The sequence below is a fragment of the Phocoena sinus genome, chromosome 15 (genome assembly GCF_008692025.1).
Source record: "Phocoena sinus isolate mPhoSin1 chromosome 15, mPhoSin1.pri, whole genome shotgun sequence".
Taxonomy (NCBI): domain Eukaryota; kingdom Metazoa; phylum Chordata; class Mammalia; order Artiodactyla; family Phocoenidae; genus Phocoena; species Phocoena sinus.
This window is the reverse complement of record NC_045777.1, coordinates 12,160,208-12,183,221: the sequence shown is the minus strand read 5'-3', so window position 1 is coordinate 12,183,221 and position 23,014 is coordinate 12,160,208. Positions and strand designations below refer to the sequence as shown.

General features: G+C 47.6%; 2 protein-coding genes across 2 annotated transcripts in view; one reads left to right on the top strand and one right to left on the bottom strand.

Annotated features, from left to right (window-relative positions):
* The window catches only part of STAU1 (staufen double-stranded RNA binding protein 1), a 90,801-nt gene extending 89,278 nt beyond the window's left edge, over positions 1-1,523 (bottom strand). Inside the window, exon 1 of the mRNA XM_032605226.1 lies at positions 1,428-1,523. The gene's annotated coding sequence lies outside the window, so the exon portion shown is untranslated. The remainder of the gene's footprint in view (positions 1-1,427) is intronic.
* Positions 1,524-1,644: 121 nt separating this feature from the next.
* Positions 1,645-22,053, top strand: DDX27 (DEAD-box helicase 27). Its single transcript, XM_032606381.1, has 21 exons — positions 1,645-1,814; positions 3,834-3,980; positions 5,128-5,187; positions 5,466-5,631; positions 6,921-6,964; positions 7,082-7,168; positions 7,854-7,959; positions 9,408-9,581; positions 10,255-10,405; positions 13,065-13,164; positions 13,284-13,425; positions 14,314-14,467; positions 15,295-15,376; positions 15,490-15,667; positions 17,407-17,513; positions 17,714-17,816; positions 19,591-19,685; positions 19,781-19,904; positions 20,501-20,588; positions 21,677-21,751; positions 21,883-22,053. The coding sequence occupies exons 1-21, from the start codon at positions 1,722-1,724 to the stop codon at positions 21,899-21,901; spliced, it is 2,295 nt and encodes a 764-aa protein (XP_032462272.1). The 5' UTR covers positions 1,645-1,721; the 3' UTR covers positions 21,902-22,053.
* Positions 22,054-23,014: the final 961 nt, after the last annotated feature.

The window sequence follows — 23,014 nt, the reverse complement described above, 5'->3', positions numbered from 1 at the left end:
CTGAAAGAATTGAAAACAGAGACTCAAATAGATCCTCGTATGCCAATGTTCATTGCAGCATTATTCACAATAGGCAAAAGGTGGAAACAACCCAAGTGTCTATTGACAGATGAATGGATAAACAAAACGTGGTATATCCATACAACAGAACATTATTCAACCATAATGAACTTGACACATGCTACAACATGGATGAACCTTGAAAACACTGTGCTAAGTATAATAAGCCAGACACAAAAGGACAAATATTGTATAATTCAACTTACATGAAATATTTAAAACATGCAATTTCATAGAGACATAAAGTAGGTTAGAGGTTTACCAGGACTGGGGAGAGAGAAGAATGGGGAGTTAGCTATTCCTTAATGGTTACAAGGCTTTGGCTTGAGCTCATGAAAAAGTTTTGGAAACACATAGCAGTGATGGTTGCACAACACTGTAAATATAATTAATGCCAATGAATTGTACACTTAAAAATAGTTAAAATAGCAAAAAAAAAAAAAGACAACTGAACCTACTTTTATGACACAACTGCAATTCTGCTGCAAGTACAAAGTGTTAAACACGGAAGGAGCAAACAGCTATGAAGGAGGATAGGTAGTCCACGAAGACTCCATGTAGGAGGTGGTGTTTAGGAAGTTAAGATTCAGTGAGATGTCCACAAGCAGAGAAGAGATGAAAAGTTCCTGGTAAGCTGTGAGATCTACTTTCCTTAAGGACCCTGGAGCCACTGCCTCGGTTATAATCTTGGCTCTGTAATTAACTGGCTCTGTGACCCTGGGAACCTCTCTGCGCCTTAGGTTTTTTTTTTTTTGCGGTACGCGGGCCTCTCACTGTTGTGGCCTCTCCCGTTGCGGAGCTCAGCGGCCATGGCTCACGGGCCCAGCTGATCCGCGGCATGTGGGATCTTCCCGGACCGGGGCACGAACCCGTGTCCCCTGCATTGGCAGGCGGACTCTCAACCACTGCGCCACCAGGGAAGCCCCATCGCCTTAGTTTATCTGTAAAATGGCGACAGTAATGGTACCTTCTGCTAGGGTTGCCGTAAGGATTAAATTAGTTAATACATGTAGAAGTGCTTAGATCAGTACTTGGCACAGAGTAAATGTTATACAAGTGTTAGCTATTCTTAATTTTTGGCCTCACAGCGGTGGCTTGCGGAATCTTAGTTCCCCGACCAGGGATCGAACCCGCGCCCTGGGCAGTGAAAGTGCGGAGTCCTAACCATTGGACCGCCAGGGAAGTCCCAGCTATTCCTATTTTTAATTTTTTCTTTTTTTATGAAAATAAATATTTACTGTGGAAAAAAACCTAAGACGAAACTAAAAATCGCTTAAAATGCTACCACCCAGAGACAATCACTGCTGTTTAGTGTATTTTCTTCCACAATTTTTTTGTACATAAATATACGGAGCTCATCCACGCACCTCTTTAGACTTTTCTCCTCCGCAACTCGCACACGCCTCCAACCGTCCCACCGTTTTCTGAGCACCAAGAGTACGAATTTTGTTTAACACAAACGCCGTGCCTTGCCTTCGTCACACAAACCACGCCCCAGGTTGCCGCTCGCGCGCCGCGAGAGTTTGCGAGAGGGGGCGGGCCAGGGCGGCCTCCAAGAGGAAGTGACGTAAGCACAAGCGCAGTGATTACGCGAAGGTCGGGGAAACAGGAGAGCAGCCTAGCGCGCCGCGCTGGTTTCCGGAAGTGGCTGCTGCGGCGACATGCTTGCCGAGCTGGGTTTAATCGGGACCATAGGCGAGGATGATGAGGTGCCGGTGGAGCCAGAGAGTGACTCCGAAGACCAGGAGGAGGAGGTATGAGCCGATCGGGGTGAGAGCGCGGCGGCGGGCAGCCGATGTCCTTGACTGCTTCCCTTCCCCGTGGTGCCTCAGGTCCCTGCCCCCAAGGGCTCAGCATCCTCTGCCAGGCCGGCAGGTGTCCCTGGGTCTCACCCGGACCCCCAGATCTTCCTCAGTTTGCTCGCCACTAGCTTTTCCTCACCTCCGCGCCAGTGCTCGTGCTATTCTGTGTCGCCTTGGTGAACTCAGTACCCAGTCACTGAACTGATATTTAATCCAGGCGCTGTGTCATAGAGATCCAGAGAGAGAGTCAGTCCTGGTTCCTAGTCAAGGAGCCATGGTTATCCATGCGTTCATTAAGTCAGTATTCATTGACTATATGCGCTACACCTAGTGTTAAGCATTCAGGACACAGCAGTGAACAAGAAGGGCAAGGAACACCGCTCTCCTGAAGCTTATGTTGTGGTGGGGAGTTAGAGACATTAAACAGCATGGCGGTTAAAAAGGGACCGGTGTCACGAAAAGGTGCTCATCCTTTAAAGCTCCAGCTCAAGTGTTTTCCCTTCTGTGGCCTCATCTGCTTACTGACACCTCTGGTTTGGGTGTCCCTCGGCCTCTACAAATTCAGCTTTTCCAAAGCTGAACTCTGGTCTCCCTCACCCTCCCAACCTGCTTTATCTCACGCCAGAAACCTTGGAGTTATCCAGCCTCTTTCCCCTCCAGTGTTCTGCAGGCTACCTCAGAAATCTCTCTTAAGCTTCTTTCTCCCTCAGTCCACATTGCTTCCACCCTAGTCCAGGACACACTGCCATCTTGTACCTGGATACCTACAATCCTAACATACCTGGTCTCTAACTGTTTCTCTTGTCGCCCCCCCTCCCCCCAAGTGTATTTTCCACTTAGCAGCCAGAATCTTTTTGCTTCTTGAATGGAAAACTATCACAGAAATATTATCACTTATATGTGGAATCTAAAATACGACACAAATGAACATATCTACGGAACAAAAACAGACTCACAAATATAGGGAACAGACTTGTGGTTGCCAAGGGGGGGTGGGGGGAGGGAAAGACTGGGAGTGTTGGGTTAGCAGATGCAAACTATTATGTGCAGGATGGATAAACAACAAGGTCCTGTATAGCACAGGGAACTATATTCAATACCCTGTGATAAACCATAATGAGAAAGAATATGAAGAAGAATATATATGTATAACTGAGTCACTTTGCTGTACAGCAGAAATTAAACACAACATTGTAAATCAACCATACTTCAATAAAATTTTTTTTAAAAATTGTCATAGAAAAGGACTGAAGGAAATATGGCAAATGATAGTGCTAAACTTCAAGTTTAGCTTGAAGTGCTATACAATTACCGATTTAAACTAGGTACTGGAGAAATGAGATGTAATCATTACTAATAATAAAGTTTAGGGTCAGAGTTCTTATGAAATTGTTTAACTCAAGTAAGAAAAAAAAAATCAGTAAAGCACTTTTTAGCTCTCAGGGTTTTTTCTTCTGTTTATCCTCCTGAAGCCATAGTTCAGCCAGTTCTCCTTCCTTTCCCATTTCCAAATGTATGAGTTAAAAAAACTTGTTGCTGTTGTTATTTATTTCTAACTTAATTGAATTGTGGTCAGAGAACAGAGTCTGTATAATATTGATTTTTTTGAACTTATTGAAGATTTGCTTAAAAGGAATACTATGTGATCAGTTTTTGCAACTATTCCACGTGTGTTTAGAAAGAATGTACGTGCTCTAGTGCAGTGTTCTCTATATGTTCATTGGAATAAAGCTTATTAATTGTGCTGTTCACATTTTCTACGGACTTACTCATTTTTTTTGTCTGCTTGATCTGTCAATTATTGAGATGTGTTAAAATCTCCCAGGACAATTGTAGATTATTCTACTTCTTGTCATCTGTCAGCTTTTGCCCTGTATATTTCTGTTCTCTTATTGGGTACCCTCATTTCCTTCTTTTTCCAGTGTTCTTTCATCTCAGTCCCATAGTCATCCTGCCTCTCCCTCTTCCCAGGGGCCCATTGTGCTGGGCAGAAAGCAGAAAGCCTTGCAGAAGAACCGCAGTGCCGATTTCAACCCTGACTTTGTCTTCACTGAGAAGGAGGGGATGTACGATGGCAGCTGGGCCATGGCTGACGTCATGAGCCAGCTCAAGAAGAAGGTGAGACTGACACAGATAGGCAGTTCCATGCCGTAGGCTGTTAGGGTTGGACAGTGAGCTTCAGGGTCCAATGGTTTAGGAATGCCAAATGTTACATATAAATTGCTTAAAAATTGGACATAGCTATGTTACAATCGTCTATTTTCTAGGTATTCGCTCCTTGTTTTGAGTATTAGAAAGAAACCTTTTTTATGTTGTTTTGTAACAAAGAACAATCTAGCAGGCATCCTCGGTAGCAGTGTTTTTGAAGGCTTGACTCTGCCCCACAGATACTATCACTGTCTGTCACTTGCCAGGTGATCTCATGTGGCCTTTCTGTTTAGGGTCCCTGGTTCCCACACATCACAGCCAAAACTGCCGTGAATGTCTCTGTCATCTGCTTGTTTGCCAAGACCCTGTGCTTTTCTTTGAATCTGGTTAACAAGCTAGAAGGTGCTTAAAAGTTATTTTCCATTTCACATGCTTCCCAGGGAAATACTGCCTGCTCAGGGCAGTTTAATCCAGACCCTGCTGGCCCTTGTTCTGTTTCAAATAAAACAGCATTGCCTTTTCAAAGTCATCTTGAGTGGGTTTTTTTTTTCCTTTTCATGTGTACTTCATGTAGTTACCGACTTGGTCTTATAGCGCTTACATTCTACCATGACTAGACAAACAATTAAGCCGTTCCTTATGGCTGTGGTAAGCGCTGTAGCGGTTCAGGGTGCTTTGAGTTTGCATCAAGGGGGCCTGCCATTACCTCACCTTTTGAAAGTTTTAGCAAGATCCAGTGTTACCTGAATTTGCTCGCCTTTCAACAGTTTGATAGGCTAAATTATGTCCGATGGGCAAGGGGAAGAGTTTTTCCAAGTAGCATTCAGATACAATGTGACATCTCTTGGTAACTGTATCATTCTCAATATTAAACACCGATAATGTGGGTGTTCTTACTGGTTCCAGGTAATTTGAAGTGTTTTCACAAAAAGACCATTTAATGGTTTTTTGTTTGCTTGTTTGTTTTGTTGTGAATAATCTATGGATTGATTAACCTGTCCAAGTACAGATGAGCTTTTTCTATATTTGACATCTGAGACCCTACCTTAAGAAGCCCTTTGCTTTATCTCTTTCCCATACGTATGTTTCTTTTTCATCTCTTTATTTTTATCTGTAGAGGGCAGCCACAACATTAGATGAGAAGATTGAGAAAGTTCGAAAGAAAAGGAAAACAGAGGTGAGTAAGCAAAGCAGTTACTTCTCTTTGTAGGTGAACCCTGAGCTTTACTCTCAGCATGACCACACCGTTTCTCTTGGAGCCTAGGTTGCAGTATGGCTGGTGCAGGCAGGCTTTCTCTGTGTGCCTGTGGTTCATAGTCACTAAGAATCCGCATAGTTTTCTCCCAGGCCTGGGAGCATAATATTTTTCTCTTCCTTCCCTTCCCTTTCCCTTCACAGGTTCTGGATTTCCTGAAGTTTGTAGTCGCCTTGCTTTATTACAGTTTCTTTTTCTAGGATAAAGAAGCCAAGTCTGGGAAGTTGGAGAAGGAGAAAGAAGCAAAGGAGGGCTCTGAACCGGAGGAGCAGGAAGACTTTGAAGGGAAAGACGAGGAAGCCACAGAAGATGAAGAATCAGAGACTGACTACTCGTCAGCTGATGAGAACATCCTCACCAAAGCAGGTAGGCAATACTGTCAGAAGTGGGGACAGGAAATTGGAGTGTTTGCTTTTACTTTGTAGGTTATCCTATGCTCTTCTACACAGTTAAATTTAAGATCTCTGGGTCAACCGCCTTTTTTTTTTAAATTTTTTTCTTTTTTTAAATGAATTTATTTATTTATTGGCTGCGTTGGGTCTTCATTGCTGTGCACGGGCTTTCTCTAGTTGCGGTGAGCGGGGGCTACTCTTCGTTGTGGTGCGCGGACTTCTCATTGCAGTGGCTTCTCTTGTTGTGGAGCACAGGCCCTAGAGCGTGTGGGCTTCAGTAGTTGTGGCGCGCAGGCTCAGTAGTTGTGGCACACAGGCTTAGCTGTTCAGTGGCACGTGGGATCTTCCTGGACCAGGGTTCGAACCCGTGTCCCCTGCATTGGCAGGCAGATTCTTTAACCACTGTGCCACCAGGGAAGTCCCGACTTCTTTTCTTTTAGCTTCTCTCTTTTTTTTTTTTTTTGCGGTACGCGGGCCTCCCACTGCTGTGGCCTCTCCCGTTGCGGAGCACAGGCTCTGGACGCGCAGGCTCAGCGGCCATGGCTCATGGGCCCAGCCGCTCCGCGGCATGTGGGATCTTCCCGGATCGGGGCACGAACCCGCGTGCCCTGCATCGGCAGGCGGACTCTCAACCACTGCGCCACCAGGGAAGCCCTAGCTTTTCTTTTTCCTTGGGATTTTGTTAGGGTTGTTGTACTTTGCAGTCAGAGTTCACTCTTTTTCTTTTCTTTTTTTTTTTTTTGGTCATGCCGCGAGGCTTGCAGGATCTTAGTTCCCCGAGCAAGGATCAAACCCAGGTACCAGCAGTGAAAGCGCCAAGTCCTAGCCACTGGACTGCCAGAGAATTCCCACGTTCACTCTTTTCCTCATCTCCAGCCCCACACAGCTGTTGACACTTCTATGACTCAAACTTATTTGGGGTGATAGGTCCCCCACCTCAGATGAGTCCAGCCACGTAGTAGGTGTTCCATTAATATTTCTTGCAGAAATGAGTGCTAAAGCATCCTTATATAGCACAGTGGTTGGGAGCCTTGTCTCTGGAAGCTGCCAAGTTTGCTTCCTGTCTGACCTCAGGTGAGTGACTTACCTGCACGGCTGCACAGCCTCCTCTTCTGTGAGGCGACTCTGGTGACAGGAGCTCCCTCAGGTTGTTGCATGGATTCAGTGAGGTGTCCATCTACGCAATGCACTTAGGACAGTGTCTAGCAGACTGAGTGCTCAGGAAGTATGAACCCTGATTATCAGCTCTCTTTTTCTCCATAGATACACTCAAAGTAAAGGAGCAGAAGAAGAAGAAGAAAGGACAGGTGAGCGTGGGCTTGGACAACAGTGTGCAGCTTGTTTTTACAACCTGAAAGAATTTTAAGGTCATTTAGTTCCCTTTTTGCTGAATTCTCATTCTGTCTTTTGATTTTCTGATGTAGGAAGCAGGAGGATTTTTTGAAGATGCGTCTCAATATGATGAAAACCTCTCATTCCAGGACATGAACCTTTCCCGCCCTCTTCTGAAGGTAGTGGCTTCTTTTGTCAACCATGGGATTCTTGCAGTCGCCCCGTAACTGGGCTGTCTGCCCTAAACTGGGCTCGTGGCCTCCCTGAACTCTGTTGTCCACACCGAGAACCCTCTTACACAGAGGTTTTCGTCTTGGCCTGCACGGCCCTGCCCCTTCGGGGCCCCTCTGATGATGTCTCTCAGCAGCCATTCTGCTCTGGTCGCACTGGCCTCACTGGCCCTCACACAGGCCAGGCATCTTCTTCCTCAGGGCCTTTGTGCTTGCTGTTCCCACCGCCTGGAAGATCATTCCAGAAATCTGGTTGGGGTGCTCTTTGCCTCTTTCAGGATTCTACTCAGTATCCCCTGCTCAGTGAGACCTTCCCCGACAGCCCTTCTGTAAAGTGCACTCATCCCCTCCCCCTGCCCTTGCCAGCCCCCTTGACTGCTGTAGCTGTCTCCATAGCATTTATCTTCATGTGACACTTGTTTGTTTTCGGCCTGTTTTTTCTACCAGATTCTAAGGGCAGGGTTGTTCCTTTTGTTTATTACTATATCCTCAGGGCCTAGATAAGTGACATACAGTAGGTGGATTGAATGACTGGGAGGGATTGAAACCGTTTGGAAACCTGCCTTGTTTGTTTTGTGCTGAGACTCCCCCTCCCCTCCTCTCCTCTCCGACCCTATCTTTTCTTTTTCTTCAGGCCATCACAGCCATGGGCTTCAAGGAGCCCACACCTATCCAGAAGGCATGCATACCTGTGGGTCTGTTGGGGAAGGACATCTGTGCCTGTGCAGCCACTGGGACAGGTAAAAAGGACAGGGACTTGGGGGTGGAGGAGGGAGAGGAGGAGGAAGAAGGAGGGTGTGCAACATAGAATAGACTCTGGGTTGACTTACCAAAAGCCCACTTTGCTAAATACGCAAATATAAATTTTAATGCAATAACATTGTATATTCTGTGTAGTAACTTCCCTTTTAAAAAATATTAATATATATTTTTCTATTTTTTTTAAATACTCTTTACTTTTTTTAAATAGGGTAGTCACAGGTTACACGTTTCAAGTGATCTGGTGAAGGTCATTTTTGTTTAATCCTATCAGGGTGTCTCTGTAACCATGACCTCCTGTCACTCCCATGATAAGCCCCTGTCATAGGAGTAAAGATTTTATAAAAGGGATGTTTATCACAACATTGTGTGTTAGTGCAGTTAATTATATAGTCATGTAATAGAATAGAATAGAAATAGTCATGTAATAAAATACGATGCAACCATTTAAAAAAAGTAGAGTACTTAAAGAAATAGGAAAATGTATGTTTTTTTTTAAAGGGAAGTTACTAAACAATATATAGTGTTATTGAATTAAAATTAACATTTTTGTCCATTAAAAAAAAGATTGGTAATATAGATACTGTTTTGGTAATGCTTACCTCTGGTTGGCTGAACTGTGGGTGGTTTTTATTGCTTTTTTTAAAAATTTTGTATTTCCCAGATTTTTTACATTGACCATGTGATTGATTGTTGATTGATTTTTTTGTTTGTTTGTTTGTTTTGCGGTGTGTGGGCCTCTCACTGTTGTGGCCTCTCCTGCTGCGCTGCGGAGCACAGGCTCAGCAGCCATAGCTTATGGGCCCAGCCGCTCCGTGGCATGTGGGATCTTCCCAGACCAGGGCACGAACCCGTGTCCCCTGCATTGACAGGCAGACCCCCAACCACTGCACCACCAGGGAAGCCCAATTGATTGATTTTTAAATTTTATTTTATTTACTTATTTTTGGCTGTGTTGGTTCTTCATTGCTGCATGCGGGCTTTCTCTAGTTGCGGCGAGCGGGGGCTACTCTTTGTTGTGGCACACAGGCTTCTCACTGCGGTGGCTTCTCTTGTTGCGGAGCACAGGCTCTAGGTGTGCGGGCTTCAGTAGTTGTGGCACACACGTTCAGTAGTTGTGGCTGGCGGGCTCTAGAGCGCAGGCTCAGTAGTTGTGGTACACGGGCTCAGTTGCTCCGCGGCATGTGGGATCTTCCCGGACCAGGGCTCGAACCTGTGTCCCCAGCATTGGCAGGTGGATTCTTAACCACTGTGCCACCAGGGAAGCCCTGACCATGTGATTTAAAACCAGAAAAAAAGTTTTATGAAAAATAAGTTGCTTCATTTCCCTCTGAGTAGATATGTAGGTTTTCTGTGTGCAGGTGAAAACCTGGACCTGGGAAGGATAGAAGCTTTTCTCCCTTTGCTTTCCTGCTGCCCTTCCCTCCAGGTAAAACTGCAGCTTTTGCCCTTCCCGTCTTGGAGCGTCTGATCTACAAACCCCGCCAGGCTCCGGTGACCCGTGTGCTGATGCTGGTTCCCACCCGGGAACTGGGCATCCAGGTGCACTCCGTCACCAAGCAGCTGGCCCAGTTCTGCAGCATCACCACCTGCCTGGCTGTGGGTGAGTGTCTGGCTGAGGGCTGGCTGCCTCTGACAGAGTGTGGCACGGTGGAGGGGGGATGTGCACCACTGTCTGAGGGTGATGGGTGCAGGAAAGCCTTCATGTGATTGAAACCAGTTAAAAACCAGATGACGTTTTCACAGTAGATAGTGAGGGCGATGGGGAGGGCTTTGACTGAGGCTTCACCAGCCTTGCAAAACGAAACTTCAAAATGATGAAACAAATTTTTTCTTGATACTGAACAAATTTAGGATATAATTTTGTCTTGCACGAATAATGAATCAGATATTTATTGGGGCAGAATCTTTCTGATGATGTTATATGATAGTGTTATCTAACCTTCATTTTACCCTCCTTATGCAGTAGGAAATTGTAGGTGATTTAGAAAGATTATCAGTTTCTTAGCTGCATCTCTCAGTTGGTGGATGGTTGAATTGTTGTATTCTGAAGTGGCTTTGTGTCATCATCGTTTTAGATTTTTGCACTTAGCACAATTGTAATTAAATAATCTGTCTCTCCCACCATATTGTAAAATCTGCGCAAGTGGGGCCTCTGTCAGTCTTGTGCTCTGCCGTTTGCTCGGCATCTGCCGTGGGAGCTGGCAGGTAGCAGGGCTCAAGTCCGTACTGGTGAGTGACTCAGCTGGCTGCCTGCTGGGCTTTGCTTTTTGCAGGCGGCCTGGACGTGAAGTCTCAGGAAGCAGCCCTCCGGACAGCACCTGACATCCTCATCGCCACCCCGGGCCGGCTCATCGATCACCTCCACAACTGTCCTTCCTTCCACCTGAGCAGCATCGAAGTGCTCATCCTGGATGAGGCTGACAGGTACACCTGAAATGGTGGGGTCCCCAGGGCCACACCCCGGGGCGGGAACCTGCACTCTGCCTGGTCCTACCTGGCTCTGACCAGTTCAGCTGTTCACGTTTGAGCCTTTGTCCATCTTAGCCCGGATTATCCTGCTCTTTTTCTATAATGTGATGGTTAAGAGGGAAGGCAAGTTAAATTCTGGCTCCACCGCTTCCTGAGATTGGGAAACGTTATTTAGAGTCTTAAAGCAAATCTTATCTTGTTTGTAAGTGGGGGATAAGTATCCACCTCATGCCGTTGAAGATTCCAGGAGTAACTCCAGTGTAGTGCCAGTGCATAGGGAGGATTCAACCAACAGCCTCCATTACTCTGATGCAGGCTCCCCCTCCTTCCCCGCTCCCTCCTCTTCCCTCCCTCCCTCTCTTCCTTCCTATCTCTCATTCGTGTCTCATCTGCTCACCTCTTTCCTTCGTGACTCAACAGAATGAACTCTTAATGAACTGGACTGCTGTGGAGGTGGCAGGGTAAGGAGGCTGTTCAAGTTTACTCTCAAACTGAAGCATCTCCAAACTAACCAGGTCCTTAACCAAGTTTCTCATCCTCTGTGCCCCTCTCCCGCTTCCCATCCAACTGAAGGGCAACTCCAGCCTTCTAGTTGTTCAGGCCATATTCTCAGTGCCATTTTTGTCTCCTCATTTTCTCATCCCCCCAGGATATCCATTGGTAAATCCGATCCACACACTCCCACTTTGGGGCTTCTCTTCTGCATCGTTGTTCCCTCAGCTTGGAATGACCTCCTGTACCTCCTCAGGTTTCTGCTCCAGCTGTCACTTTGCTGGCCACTCTATAATAGTTCCTGGGACTTCCCTGGTGGTCCAGTGGTTAAGAATCTGCTTGCGGGCTTCCCTGGTGGCGCAGTGGTTGAGAGTTCACCTGCCGATGCAGGGGACGCGGGTTCATGCCCCAGTCCAGGAAGATCCCACATGCCACAGAGCGGCTGGGCCCGTGAGCCATGGCCGCTCAGCCTGTGCGTGCGGAGCCTGTGCTCCACAATGGGAGAGGCCACAACAGTGAGAGGCCCACGTACAGCAAAAGAAAAAAAAAAAAAAAAAAAAAAGAATCTGCTTGCCAATGCAAGGGACACAGGTTCGACCCCTGAAGATCCCACGTGCTGCGGAGCAACTAAGCCCATGCGCCACAACTGCTGAGCCTGCACGCCACAACTACTGAAGCCCGTGCACCTAGAGTCTGTGCTCCGCAACAAGAGAAGCCACCACGATGAGAAGCTGACGCACTGCAATGAAGAGTAGCCACCGTTCACTGCAACTAGAGAGAAAAGCCTGGGTACAGCAACGAAGACCCGATGCAGCCCCCAAATAAATAAATAAATGAATGAAATATTTTTTAAAAAACAAAAAAAACCAGTTCCTCCCTTCCCCCCACACCCCCGCCTCGTCCTTCCCTTCCTGCCTTATGTTCTCTGAGGTGCTACACCTCCTTGACCTCCCGCATTGTTACCTAAATGCTCGTGTGGTGGCTGTGTCCCTCTTCTCCCCAGAACTTCATGTTCGAGAAGGACCGACTTTGTGTTTGTGTTGCCTGCTGCCACATCCCAGTGCCAGGGCCGTGTCTAGAATCTAGCAGGTGCACGATAGGTGTTGAATAACTGGTAGACTGCCTCCCCCGAGCATTCTTGAGGCCTGAAGGAGGTAAAGGAGATCGTTCTAAGCCAAGGGAACATGATCTGATTTAGGTTTTAAATATCAAAAATATCAATGTCTCAAAAGACCAAGAAAGGCTGTGGAAGTTTCAGACTGAGACCAAAGAGACACGACAACTAAAGGTGATACCTGTCCCTCAACTGCAGCCTGAACTGGACGAGAAATACTGTAAAGGATTGGATGGGTTGAAAAAATTGGAGTCACAGTAATCTCACAGATGACTATTATCTGCAAAGAGAAAGAGGTTCCTTTCCTAGTGGAGAGAGCTGGTAGACACCACTTCAACCAAGTGACCAAACTGCGATGCTGGAACTGTCTGTCTCCGGATGGAGTGAGAGTGAGGTGCACAGCTGCCCCCCCACCCTGCTCCCAGCAACGATTGTTGAATCCAGTCACTGGGGAATAATTAGACTTATTCAGAGTGTGAAAAAGGATGAGAGGACTTTGTAGACTAAGGGAGACTAAAGAGATGTGACAACCAAGTACAACGTAGGAACTGTCATTCCTGGACTAAAAAAATAAAAAGACAGCTCTAGAATGACGTTTGGGGGACAGTTAGGGAAAACTGAATATACATTGTACTTTACTTTAGATATCATTCAGACACTTGAATTTCTCAGGTGTGATAACGACATTGTGTTTATGTAGGAGAAAGTCACCGTTCTTAGGGAATGTGTGCTGAAATATTTAGGGGTCTGGTGTCATGATACCTGCAACTTAATAGCATATGATTCAGCAAAAGAAAAAAAAGAATAAGCAAATATGGGCAAATGATAATTCTTGGTGAATCTTGGAAAAAGGGTAAAATAACGCTAATAAAATAAGTAAATAAATGAGCCTGAAACATAACCAATGACAGTATCGAAACATCATCTGTGCAGTGTTTTCTGTCCTTCATCAATACAGATGCAAGCCCAGTCCATTTCTCTTGATTCCTCCCCTCCCCTGCTTGCCAGGATGCTGGACGAGTACTTCGAGGAGCAGATGAAGGAGATCATCCGAATGTGTTCCCACCACCGCCAGACCATGCTCTTCTCAGCCACGATGACGGATGAGGTGGGCTGTAGGGAACAGAGGGGCGGCGCAGAGGACCCCGGGCTGAGCTGGAGCGCCGGCTTGCCTCCCTCCCTGCCTCCTGACAGGCTGGTCAGCGCCCCTGCCTTTGTGCCTGGCAGGTGAAAGAGCTGGCTTCTGTCTCCTTGAAGAATCCCGTCCGGATATTTGTGAACAGCAACACGGACGTGGCCCCCTTCTTGCGGCAGGAGTTCATCCGGATCCGGCCAAACCGGGAAGGGGACCGGGAAGCCATCGTGGCAGGTGAAAGCCCAGGGTGGGACTGAGCAGGGAGGGCTGCTCAGCTCCCCTGAGCTTCACACCGAAGTGTTGGTTTTTCCCCGGCGACTCCTCCATCCGGTCTCCCTTGCCCCAGAGTGTGGTACTGCTGTTCCTCTGCTCCACGAGTTCTTCCTCCCTTTCTTTCTTTCGTCGCTTCACCTCCCTTCCACCGTCCAGTCCTCTTTATGTCCTGCTGAACTCCTAGCCACTTCCCTCCAGCTGCCCCTCTGGCCCTTCGTCCAGGCCACTACTGTGTCACCTGGATTGTTGCAGTGGCCTCTGACCTGGCCGTCTGCTTCCACCCTGTCCTGTGGAAGTGCCTTCTCCACAGTGCAGACCATTTAAAAGGATCATGTACAAACAAGCATTCGCTCCTGTTCCTTCGCTGTTTAAACCCTCTGGTGTCTTCCATTGCTCTTAGACTGAAATCCATGCTCCCTAGCGAGTTCTGTAAGACCCCTGGACCTGCCCCGGCCTGTCCGGAGCCCCCGGCCTTGGTGCCTTAACTCATGGCACTCCAGCCACACCCGCCTGCTTTCGCTTTCTCAAACCCCCCAAGCTTTTGCTCTTTCCTCTGCCTGGAATCTTCCCCCAAATCTTCTCGTGGATGAGACTGTCTTGTCATTCAGCCTAATGTCACCTCCCCAGAGAGGCCAGCCCTGAAGCTGCCACATCTTCTCTTCATTCTCTCACGGCATTTACCGCCCTTGAGAATTGGGACTCGGCCTCTCCGTCTCTGCCCTGGAGTGGGAGCTCCGCAAGGCAGGGGCCTCACCTGCCACCCCCGAACCAGGCACAGCAGCCGCTTTGCAGGCGAGGAGGGAGGACGTGCTGGAGGCAGCCACCCGCTCACTCTTCTCTCCCTGGCAGCTCTGTTGATGAGAACCTTCACCGACCACGTGATGCTGTTCACCCAGACCAAGAAGCAGGCCCACCGCATGCACATCCTCCTGGGGCTGATGGGGCTGCAGGTGGGCGAGCTCCACGGCAACCTGTCACAGACGCAGCGGTTGGAGGCCCTCCGGTAAAGTTTCGGGGGCTGAGGCTCCCACCCATCCTTCAGAGAGCGCTCTGTTCATTCCAGAGACGGAAAGTGCCACCCAGAGGTCATGTGTGAGCGGTACCAAGGGATACCGTACAGTTCCCCACTTCACACATTCTAGCCTAACCATTCTAAGGTCAGGTCTTAGAGACATTCAGAACTCCGACTTTGTAGAAAACGATACTCTTGCCCCAGGGTTTGAGCGTGGGAGCTGCTGCGCGGGGTCACAGCAGAAAACTGACCTGGGATGATGCAGCACACGTTCTGATCTCCGCAGCCTTTCCAGAGCAGGGGACATACCCAGGTCTGCTGGAATGAGATCCTGAAGCAAATCCGTTCGTATTTCTTGAGCACTTACCTTGCCAGGCCCTGTGCTTTTCGGCGTGGTTTCTTGTTTAACTCTCGCAGAATCGAGTCAGCTTGGTAGGCAAGGAGGAGCCCTTTAGGACTCTGCACTGGTCCTTATTCACACAGGCAGCTGAGAGTTGTTTCTTAAAGGCTGTTTTCAATGCTGAGGCACTTGCCTCTGCTCCGTGTTATAGTCTAGCTCTGTGGTTCCCAAGCTTCTCTATTTATAGGAATTACTGTTTAAAGTGGTACACACAAGACTACATTTGCTCTATGTCGTGGGATGTTTGGGGGGCATGTAAGTGTCGTTAGGCTGACACTTAGGATCTGTCTCCACTGTGATGGTCTGTACTCTGCTGCTTGACTCCAGAAGGGTTTGTGTTCTCTTCGCTGGCTCAGGCTTCTGCAGAGTATTGACTGGGGTCAGGTATTCAGAGGAATATGTTTGTGGCTGTTTCCAGGCGCTTTAAGGATGAACAGATTGACATCCTCGTGGCCACAGATGTAGCAGCCCGTGGACTTGACATCGATGGGGTCAAAACGGTGAGCGGGCCCCATCTTCCTTGAGTTTTTGCTGGGAATCCTTTTGCCTCCTCACGTTCCCCCTCTCCCCGCCAACTCCCAGGTCTGACTGATGCTTAACTTTGGCCTTCCAGGTCATCAACTTCACGATGCCCAATACCATCAAGCATTATGTCCACCGGGTGGGGCGAACAGCTCGTGCTGGCCGGGCCGGGCGCTCAGTCTCTCTGGTGGGAGAGGAGGAGCGGAAGATGCTGAAGGAGATCGTGAAGGCCGCCAAGGCCCCCGTGAAGGCCCGGACGCCGCCCCAGGGTGAGCAGGCATCAGTGCTGCGGCTCAGGGTGGTTCGGGTGGGTGGGGGAGCATCCTAGCTCAGACCCCGAAGGACGGGGCAGCGGGCAGAGGGTAATGGGTGAGAGCAGGTGCTTTGCAGTTAGGAGCCAGATTTGAATCCCAGCTCTGCCACTTCCTTGCTGAGGGGCCCCGGGCAGGTCTCCCCTTGCCTCTCTGGGCTTCATTCTCTCCGTGTGTGAAAGGGACTGAGGAGAGACTTGTGCCCCAAGTGGTTAGTCATAGGTATTCGCCAGCCTTTGGGAAGAGAACGCCTCTTCTTTTTTTTTTTTTTTTTTTTTTTTTTTTGCGGTACGCGGGCCTCTCACTGTTGTAGCCTCTCCCGTTGCGGAGCACAGGCTCCGGACGCGCGGGCTCAGCGGCCATGGCTCACGGGCCCAGCTGCTCCACGGCACGTGGGATCTTCCTGGACCGGGGCACGAACCCGCGTCCCCTGCATCGGCAGGCGGACTCTCAACCACTGCGCCACCAGGGAAGCCCAAGAAGGCCTCTTAAGGCACCACCCCCACTAACCCTTCACCACTTCCTCTTGGTGGGGGCCCAGGATGGGGAGGAGGTCAGCACTTACTCTTTTTGTATATCTTTCATTCCTTTTTTACTCATCTGTAGCGGTCATATAATGCACATCGTTAAAAAAATTTTTTTTTAAGTTACAAAAGTAATATGTATTCAGTGTTGGAAAAAAGTAAATCAAATAAGAGTAAAAATGTAATTGTATGTGAAAGAGCTCACCACTCATAGCATTTAGATACACATCTTTTCAAGACCTTTTTTCCATCCATAGGTCTTTTTTTTTTCCTTTCATTTAAAAAATTTTCATTTAATTCATTCAGTCTATTGCTGTTTGTTGTATTCTAAGTACTGGGGATACAGCAGGAAACAAAACAGCTGACACTGTTGGGAAAAAGACACAAGAAATAAGCTAATTGTAGGTGTGATTGAGAACGACAGGAGAAGTGCCTACTTTAGAAAGCTGCTGAGAAAAGGCCTCTGACAGATGGCATTTGAGCCGAGTCCCGGATGACGAGAATGAGATGGCTGTGGGTGGTCTGGGGACAGAGTGTGCCAAGCAGGGAAAACCAGGGCAAAGCCTCAGAGACAGGAACACACTTGATGTGGGAGTAGAAGACAGGGAGGGCCAGAGGCCCGAGGCCTGTGAGCAAGGGGTAGGCAGAGGTCAGAGAGGTAGGCAGGGGCCATGCTGAGGAGTTTGGAATTTATTCCACGAGCATCAGGAAGCCTTTGGGGAGGTGTTAAGCAGAGCAGCCACACATAAAAAAAACCCCAAAAAACCCAGTTTTCTGCGTCACTAAATACCCATCTGAGGGCTTCCCTGGTAGCGCAGTGGTTAAGAATCCGTCTGCCAATGCAGGGGACACGGGTTCGAACCCTGGTCAGGGAAGACCCCACATGCTGCGGGGCAACTAAGCTCACGCGCCGCAACTACCGAGCCTGCGCTCTAGAGCCCGCGAGCCACAACTACTGAGGCCGCATGCCAGGACTACTGAAGCCTGCATGCCTGGAGCCCGTGCTCCACAGCAAGAGAAGCCACCGCAATGAGAAGCCCACGCGCAGCAATGAAGACCCAACACAGCCAAAAATAAATAAATAATTAAAGAAAAATAGCCATCTGCATTGTTTGCATCAGCTACACCATATTCATCCTTATTTTAAAATCTTTTTCGTTCTTTTCCCCTGAGATGTCATCCTCAAATTCCGGGACAAGATTGAGAAAATGGAGAAGGATGTGTATGCAGTTCTGCAGTTAGAGGCTGAAGAAAAAGAGATGCAAAAGTCAGAAGCCCAGGTGAGGCTGTGAGGAGCGCTCTGGTCCACATGCTGCTGAGTAAGCAGACTGCATGGGCCCCGGCTGGTCTGCCTTCTGATATGCTGTGTCTGCCAAACGTATCATCAGAGCCCCAAGTATTTACAGGCAGTGGCTTCCTGCCATGTTCTGTATTATCAGATGTAGGTTTCATGGCAGGCATCCTTTTGCTGTCCCCACAGATCAACACAGCACAGCGGCTCCTGGAGAAAGGGAAGGGGGCACCAAACCCTGAGCCTGAAAGGAGCTGGTTCCAGACCAAAGAAGAGAGGAAGAAGGAAAAAAGTATGTTGGGGAGGTTCCTCAAAAAGCTAAACATAGAATTACCATCAGGCCCAGCAATTCCACTCCTAGGTCTATACCCCAAAGAACAGAAAACAGGGACTCAAACAGATACTTGTATGCCAGTATTCATTGAAGCATTATTCACAATAGCCAAAGGGTGGAAACAACCATGTTCATCAGCAGATGAATGGATACACAGAATGTGGTAGGTACATACAATGGGATATTAATTCAGCCGTAATGAAGTTCTGGTACATGCCATAAGGATGAACCTTGGAAACATGCTAAGTGAAATAATCCAGACAAGGAATCTTTATGATTCCGTTTATAATAGGTACCTGGATAGGCAAATACATAGACACAGAAAGTAGAAGAGAGATTAGCAGGAGCCGTGGGGAAGCTCTAACGGTAATAGAGCTTCTGTCTGGGATGATGAAAAAGTTTTAGAAACAGATAATGGTGATGATTGTACAATATTGTGAATGTCATTAATGCTACCGAATTGTACACTAAAGAACAGGTAAAATGGCAAACTTTATGTTATATATATTTTGCCACAATTTAGAAAAAGTAAGTCAGAAAGATATTTAGATATATATATTCCCTTTTCTCTCCCTTTAAAAAACAAACAAACAAATTCACATTGTCTACACCTTGCTTTTTTCAATGAATTTTGTAGTTTGGAGATCATTTTATATAGGCACATATATAGCTGTCTTTTCTTTTTTTCAGTGGCTATGTGGTCTTCCATCACATAGGTGGATTATAGTTTATTTTAATTAGTTCCCCATTGAGGGACATGGAGGTTGTTTCCAATCTTTTGCTATTATAAACAAGTGATGTAGTAGATAGCGATACAGATGCCCTTTCACAATTAAGCAAGCATATTTGATTTATAAGGTAAGTTCCAAAAAGTGAAATTGTAGGTCAGAGGCTATGTGTATTTATTATTTTGTTAGGGATTGCAAAATTATCCTCCAAAGAGGTAGTACCAGCATTTAAGAAATACTGTCTATATTTGATGGGACAAAAAATTAAGGTGTATGTATGTTAAGTTTCTGTGTTATAAATAGAGTTATAACTATATTGTGGGAAGGGGTGGGAAGTATATCTTTCATAATACGAGGCAGATAGGGGCGTCCCTGGTGGCGCAGTGGTTGAGAGTCTGCCTGCCGATGCAGTGGACACGGGTTCGTGCCCCGGTCCGGGAGGATCCCACATGCCGCGGAGCGGCTGGGCCTGCGCGTCCGGAGCCTGTGCTCCGCAGCGGGAGAGGCCACAACTGTGAGAGGCCCGCGTACTGCAAAAAAAAAAAAAAAAAATACGAGGCAGATATATAATGAATGTCTCAAGTGGATTAATTAAGAAATAGGGGAACCAGCAGGTTATTTAGTGAGATGGAGGTAACTGCCAGGAGAGGAAGTGACTGCTGCTTTTCATTTTAAGCCCTTAAATGTATCACTTTTAAATATGTACACTTCTTTTTTTTTTTTTTTTTTGCGGTACCTGGGCCTCTCACTGTCGTGGCCCCTCCCGTTGCGGAGCACAGGCTCCGGACGCGCAGGCTTAGTGGCCATGGCTCACGGGCCCAGCCGCTCCGCGGCACGAGGGATCTTCCCGGACTGGGGCACAAACCCACGTCCCCTGCGTCGGCAGGTGGACTCCCAACCACTGCGCCACCAGGGAAGCCCAAATATGTACACTTCTTACTGTAAGTTTAAAAAAAGATTTTATGAAATGGTACCTGGACTTTCATGCTCTCTTCTCATCCCAGTTGCCAAGGCTCTGCAGGAGTTTGACTTAGCCATAAGGGGAAAGAAGAAAAGGAAGAAGTTTATGAAGGATGTCAAGAAAAAGGGGGAGATGACAGTGAGTAGCCTCCCCTTTGGAGTTAGGTTCCTGCCTGAGGATGTGGGTCAAGGCTGCCAGGTCTGTTCCACACTTACATGTCATCCTCTCCCCAGGCAGACGAAAGGTCCCAGTTTGAAATCCTCAAGGCACAGATGTTCGCTGAGCGGCTGGCCAAGAGGAACCGCAGAGCCAAGCGGGCCAGAGCAATGCCCGAGGAGGAGCCAGCGGGGGGCCCTGGTAGGCAGATGGGGAGCCTGAAGGAGCTGGTAGGAAGGCTCTGCCTGAAACCTGGGCTTGTGGTCAGGGACAAAAGGGGAGGGATGATGCTAAGAGCCCACACTTTTTTAGTAATGAGTATGTAGGTGTGTACAGCTGTCCTTTATTGGCTCCAAGGGGTGAAGTGACCCCATGTTTAGTAGGATTTGAACTCAAGCCTTTCTGATTCTGGAGAATCAGAATCCTTACCAGCTGCTGCTTGAGGGAGTGGGTCAGGGTAGAATGAGGGGAAGATGTTTTCTGGAGAATCCTAAATCCTTACCAGCTGCTGCTTGAGGGAGTGGGTCAGGGTAGAATGAGGGGAAGATGTTTTCAGCCCATTTTATGTTCACATGGTCCATTCCACCTTTGGACTCTGCAGGCATCCTTTGGAGTGGTTCTTCACACCTGGTACTTATGATTCCTTCTCTCTTTTCTGCTGGGATCTGATGTCTTGCTTCCATGTCAAAACATCAGGCCAGAGCATCCACTGAACTTGGAACCATTACCTTGAGCTTAAGGGGATTTAGGAGCTTGGGACAAAAAGGCCATATCTAACCCATTCTCTCTGTGCACAGCAAAGAAGCAGAAGCAGGTGAAGAAATCTGTATTTGATGAAGAACTCACCAACACAAGCAAGAAGGCCCTGAAACAGTATCGAGCTGGGTAGGGTTTTAAGTCATCATGGAGCTCTTGGTATTCTGATGAAAGCTATGAATCTTCTCCCTCCTTCCTTCCCCACTCCCAGTTCTCATATACCTACAGCTTTATAATGCAGGCATGCCACATTTTATTGTATTTTGCTTTACTGCACTTCGCTTTTTGCACTTCGCAGACATTGCAGTTTTTACAAATTGAAGGTTTGTGGCAATCCTGCGTTGTCAGATGATGGTTAGCCTTTTTTTTAGCAATAGAGTATTTTTATTTTTTTAATTTTTATTTATTTATTTTCTGGCCGCGCCATGCACTTGCGGGATCTTAGTTCCCCGACCAGGGATTGAACCCGGGTCCCAGCAGTGAAAGTGCGGAGTCCTAACCACTGGACCGCCAGGGAATTCCCAGCAATAGAGTATTTTTAAATTAAGATATGTGCATTGTTTTTCTTTTTGGATATAATGCTATCGCACACTTTATTAAGACACTATAGGATAGTGTAAACGTAACCGTTACACGCATTGGGAAACCACTAAATCCGTGTGACTTGCTTTATTGTGATACTCACTTTATTGCAGTGGTCTGGAGCCAAACCCTCAATATCTTTGAGGTCTGCCTGTATATAATTTTAAGGGCTCCTGTCTGCCCCCTCCCCCACCAGCCCATCTGTAGATTCTCAGGGTGAGAGTAAGAGAAGTGTTAAGACCCTCCTGCCTTGGAGGTGAAATAGCACATTTTTGGTTCAGAAATAGAGCTTTCTCTCAGGGGAGTGATAGAACCCCAAAGAAAGGATTCTGGTGTGCTCTTGGGAATGTGCTGTTCCTCCTCACATCCTCTGGGCTGGGGTTGGTGGCTGGGTAAACTAAGTTACCCAAGCAGTTTTATTACATACACAAGAAGGAAGAGCCTCTTCGTCTTGTTTTAGTGCTGGGCCCTGACTTCCATAAACCCATATTATCAGGTGGAAGAACACAGACTTAGAACCTCAGGCCCTGAAAATGTCACATCTGTGGTGCTGTTGCTTTGTGTGGGAGCTGGTAGGATGGGGGGTGAAACATTGCCTGCTTGTCCAATATTTTGCCGTCTTCTCTCATTCACAGCCCCTCCTTTGAAGAAAGAAAACAATTGGGCTTGCCCCACCAGAGACGAGGAGGAAACTTTAAATCTAAATCCAGGTAATGTTTATAGTTCTGGAGGACCAGAGGCTATGAGTGGGGTTGGAGAGGAAAGCTTTCCTGGGAAAGGAGCTTCTCCTTCCTCTTTCTGGTCTTGGCGTTGGTCTTTACTCTGCTCATTTTCTTCATAGGTACAAGAGGAGGAAGTAGCCGTGGTGGCCTGAAGAAGTTCATGGGGTGGCTCTTAGATCCCTTCTTTGTGGGAAGTCATCCTGGTTTGGTCTCTCTTTTCTGTTTGTAAAAAAAAATTATTTAAAACTTTAATACATCTTTGTCATTTGTACATTAAAGAAACGGAAAAGTTGGGGGGGGTGGTATATAGCTGTTTCCTAAGCATCCTTGTCAGCGAAAGTTCTTTTCCTTTTTTTTTTTTTTTTTTGCAGTATGCGGGCCTCTCACTGTTGTGGCCTCTCCCGTTGCAGAGCACAGGCTCCGGACGCGCAGGCTCAGCGGCCATGGCTCACGGGCCCAGCTGCTCCGCGGCATGTGGGATCTTCCCAGACCGGGACACAAACCCGTGTCCCCTGCATCGGCAGGCTTACTGTCGACCACTGCGCCACCAGGGAAGCCCCAAGACTCCTTTCTTGATTAGCTTTCACATAAAGAAAATACTAGGGGGCTTCCCTGGTGGCGCAGTGGCTAAGAATCTGCCTGCCAGTGCAGGGGACATGGGTTCAGGCCCTGGTCCAGGAAGATCCCACATGCCGTGGAGCAATTAAGCCTGTGCGCCACAACTACTGAGCCTATGCTCTAGAACCCGCAAGCCACAACTACTGAGCCTGCAAGCCACAACTGCTGAAGCCCGCACATCTAGAGCCCGTGCTCCACAACGAGAAGCCACCACAATGAGAAGCCGCATGCAACAACAAAGAGTAGCCCCCGCTCGCCGCAACTAGAGAAAGCCCGTGTGCGGCAATGAAGACCCAACGCAGCCAAAAATAAACTAATTAAAAAAAGAAAATACCAAATGGAAGAAGTATTTTTGGGAGGCTGAAGAGACCAGTCTAATTGTATATCTTATCCTTCTGTCTCTTCCTTCCATAGCACAGTCTACGTCGTCTGCTAGCTTGGCACTGCCATATATACTTGGTATGCATCTCTATGCTTGTAGAGGAGCTGGGTGTGGAATAAGGATATTCGTGCTAGAAGTTCTGTTAATGTCCTAAAACAAAAAGCTGTCATTTATTGAGCACCAGCCGTGCACCAGACATTTCTGTGTACTGAGCACTGTTTCATTCAGTTCACTACAGCCCTATGAGGCAG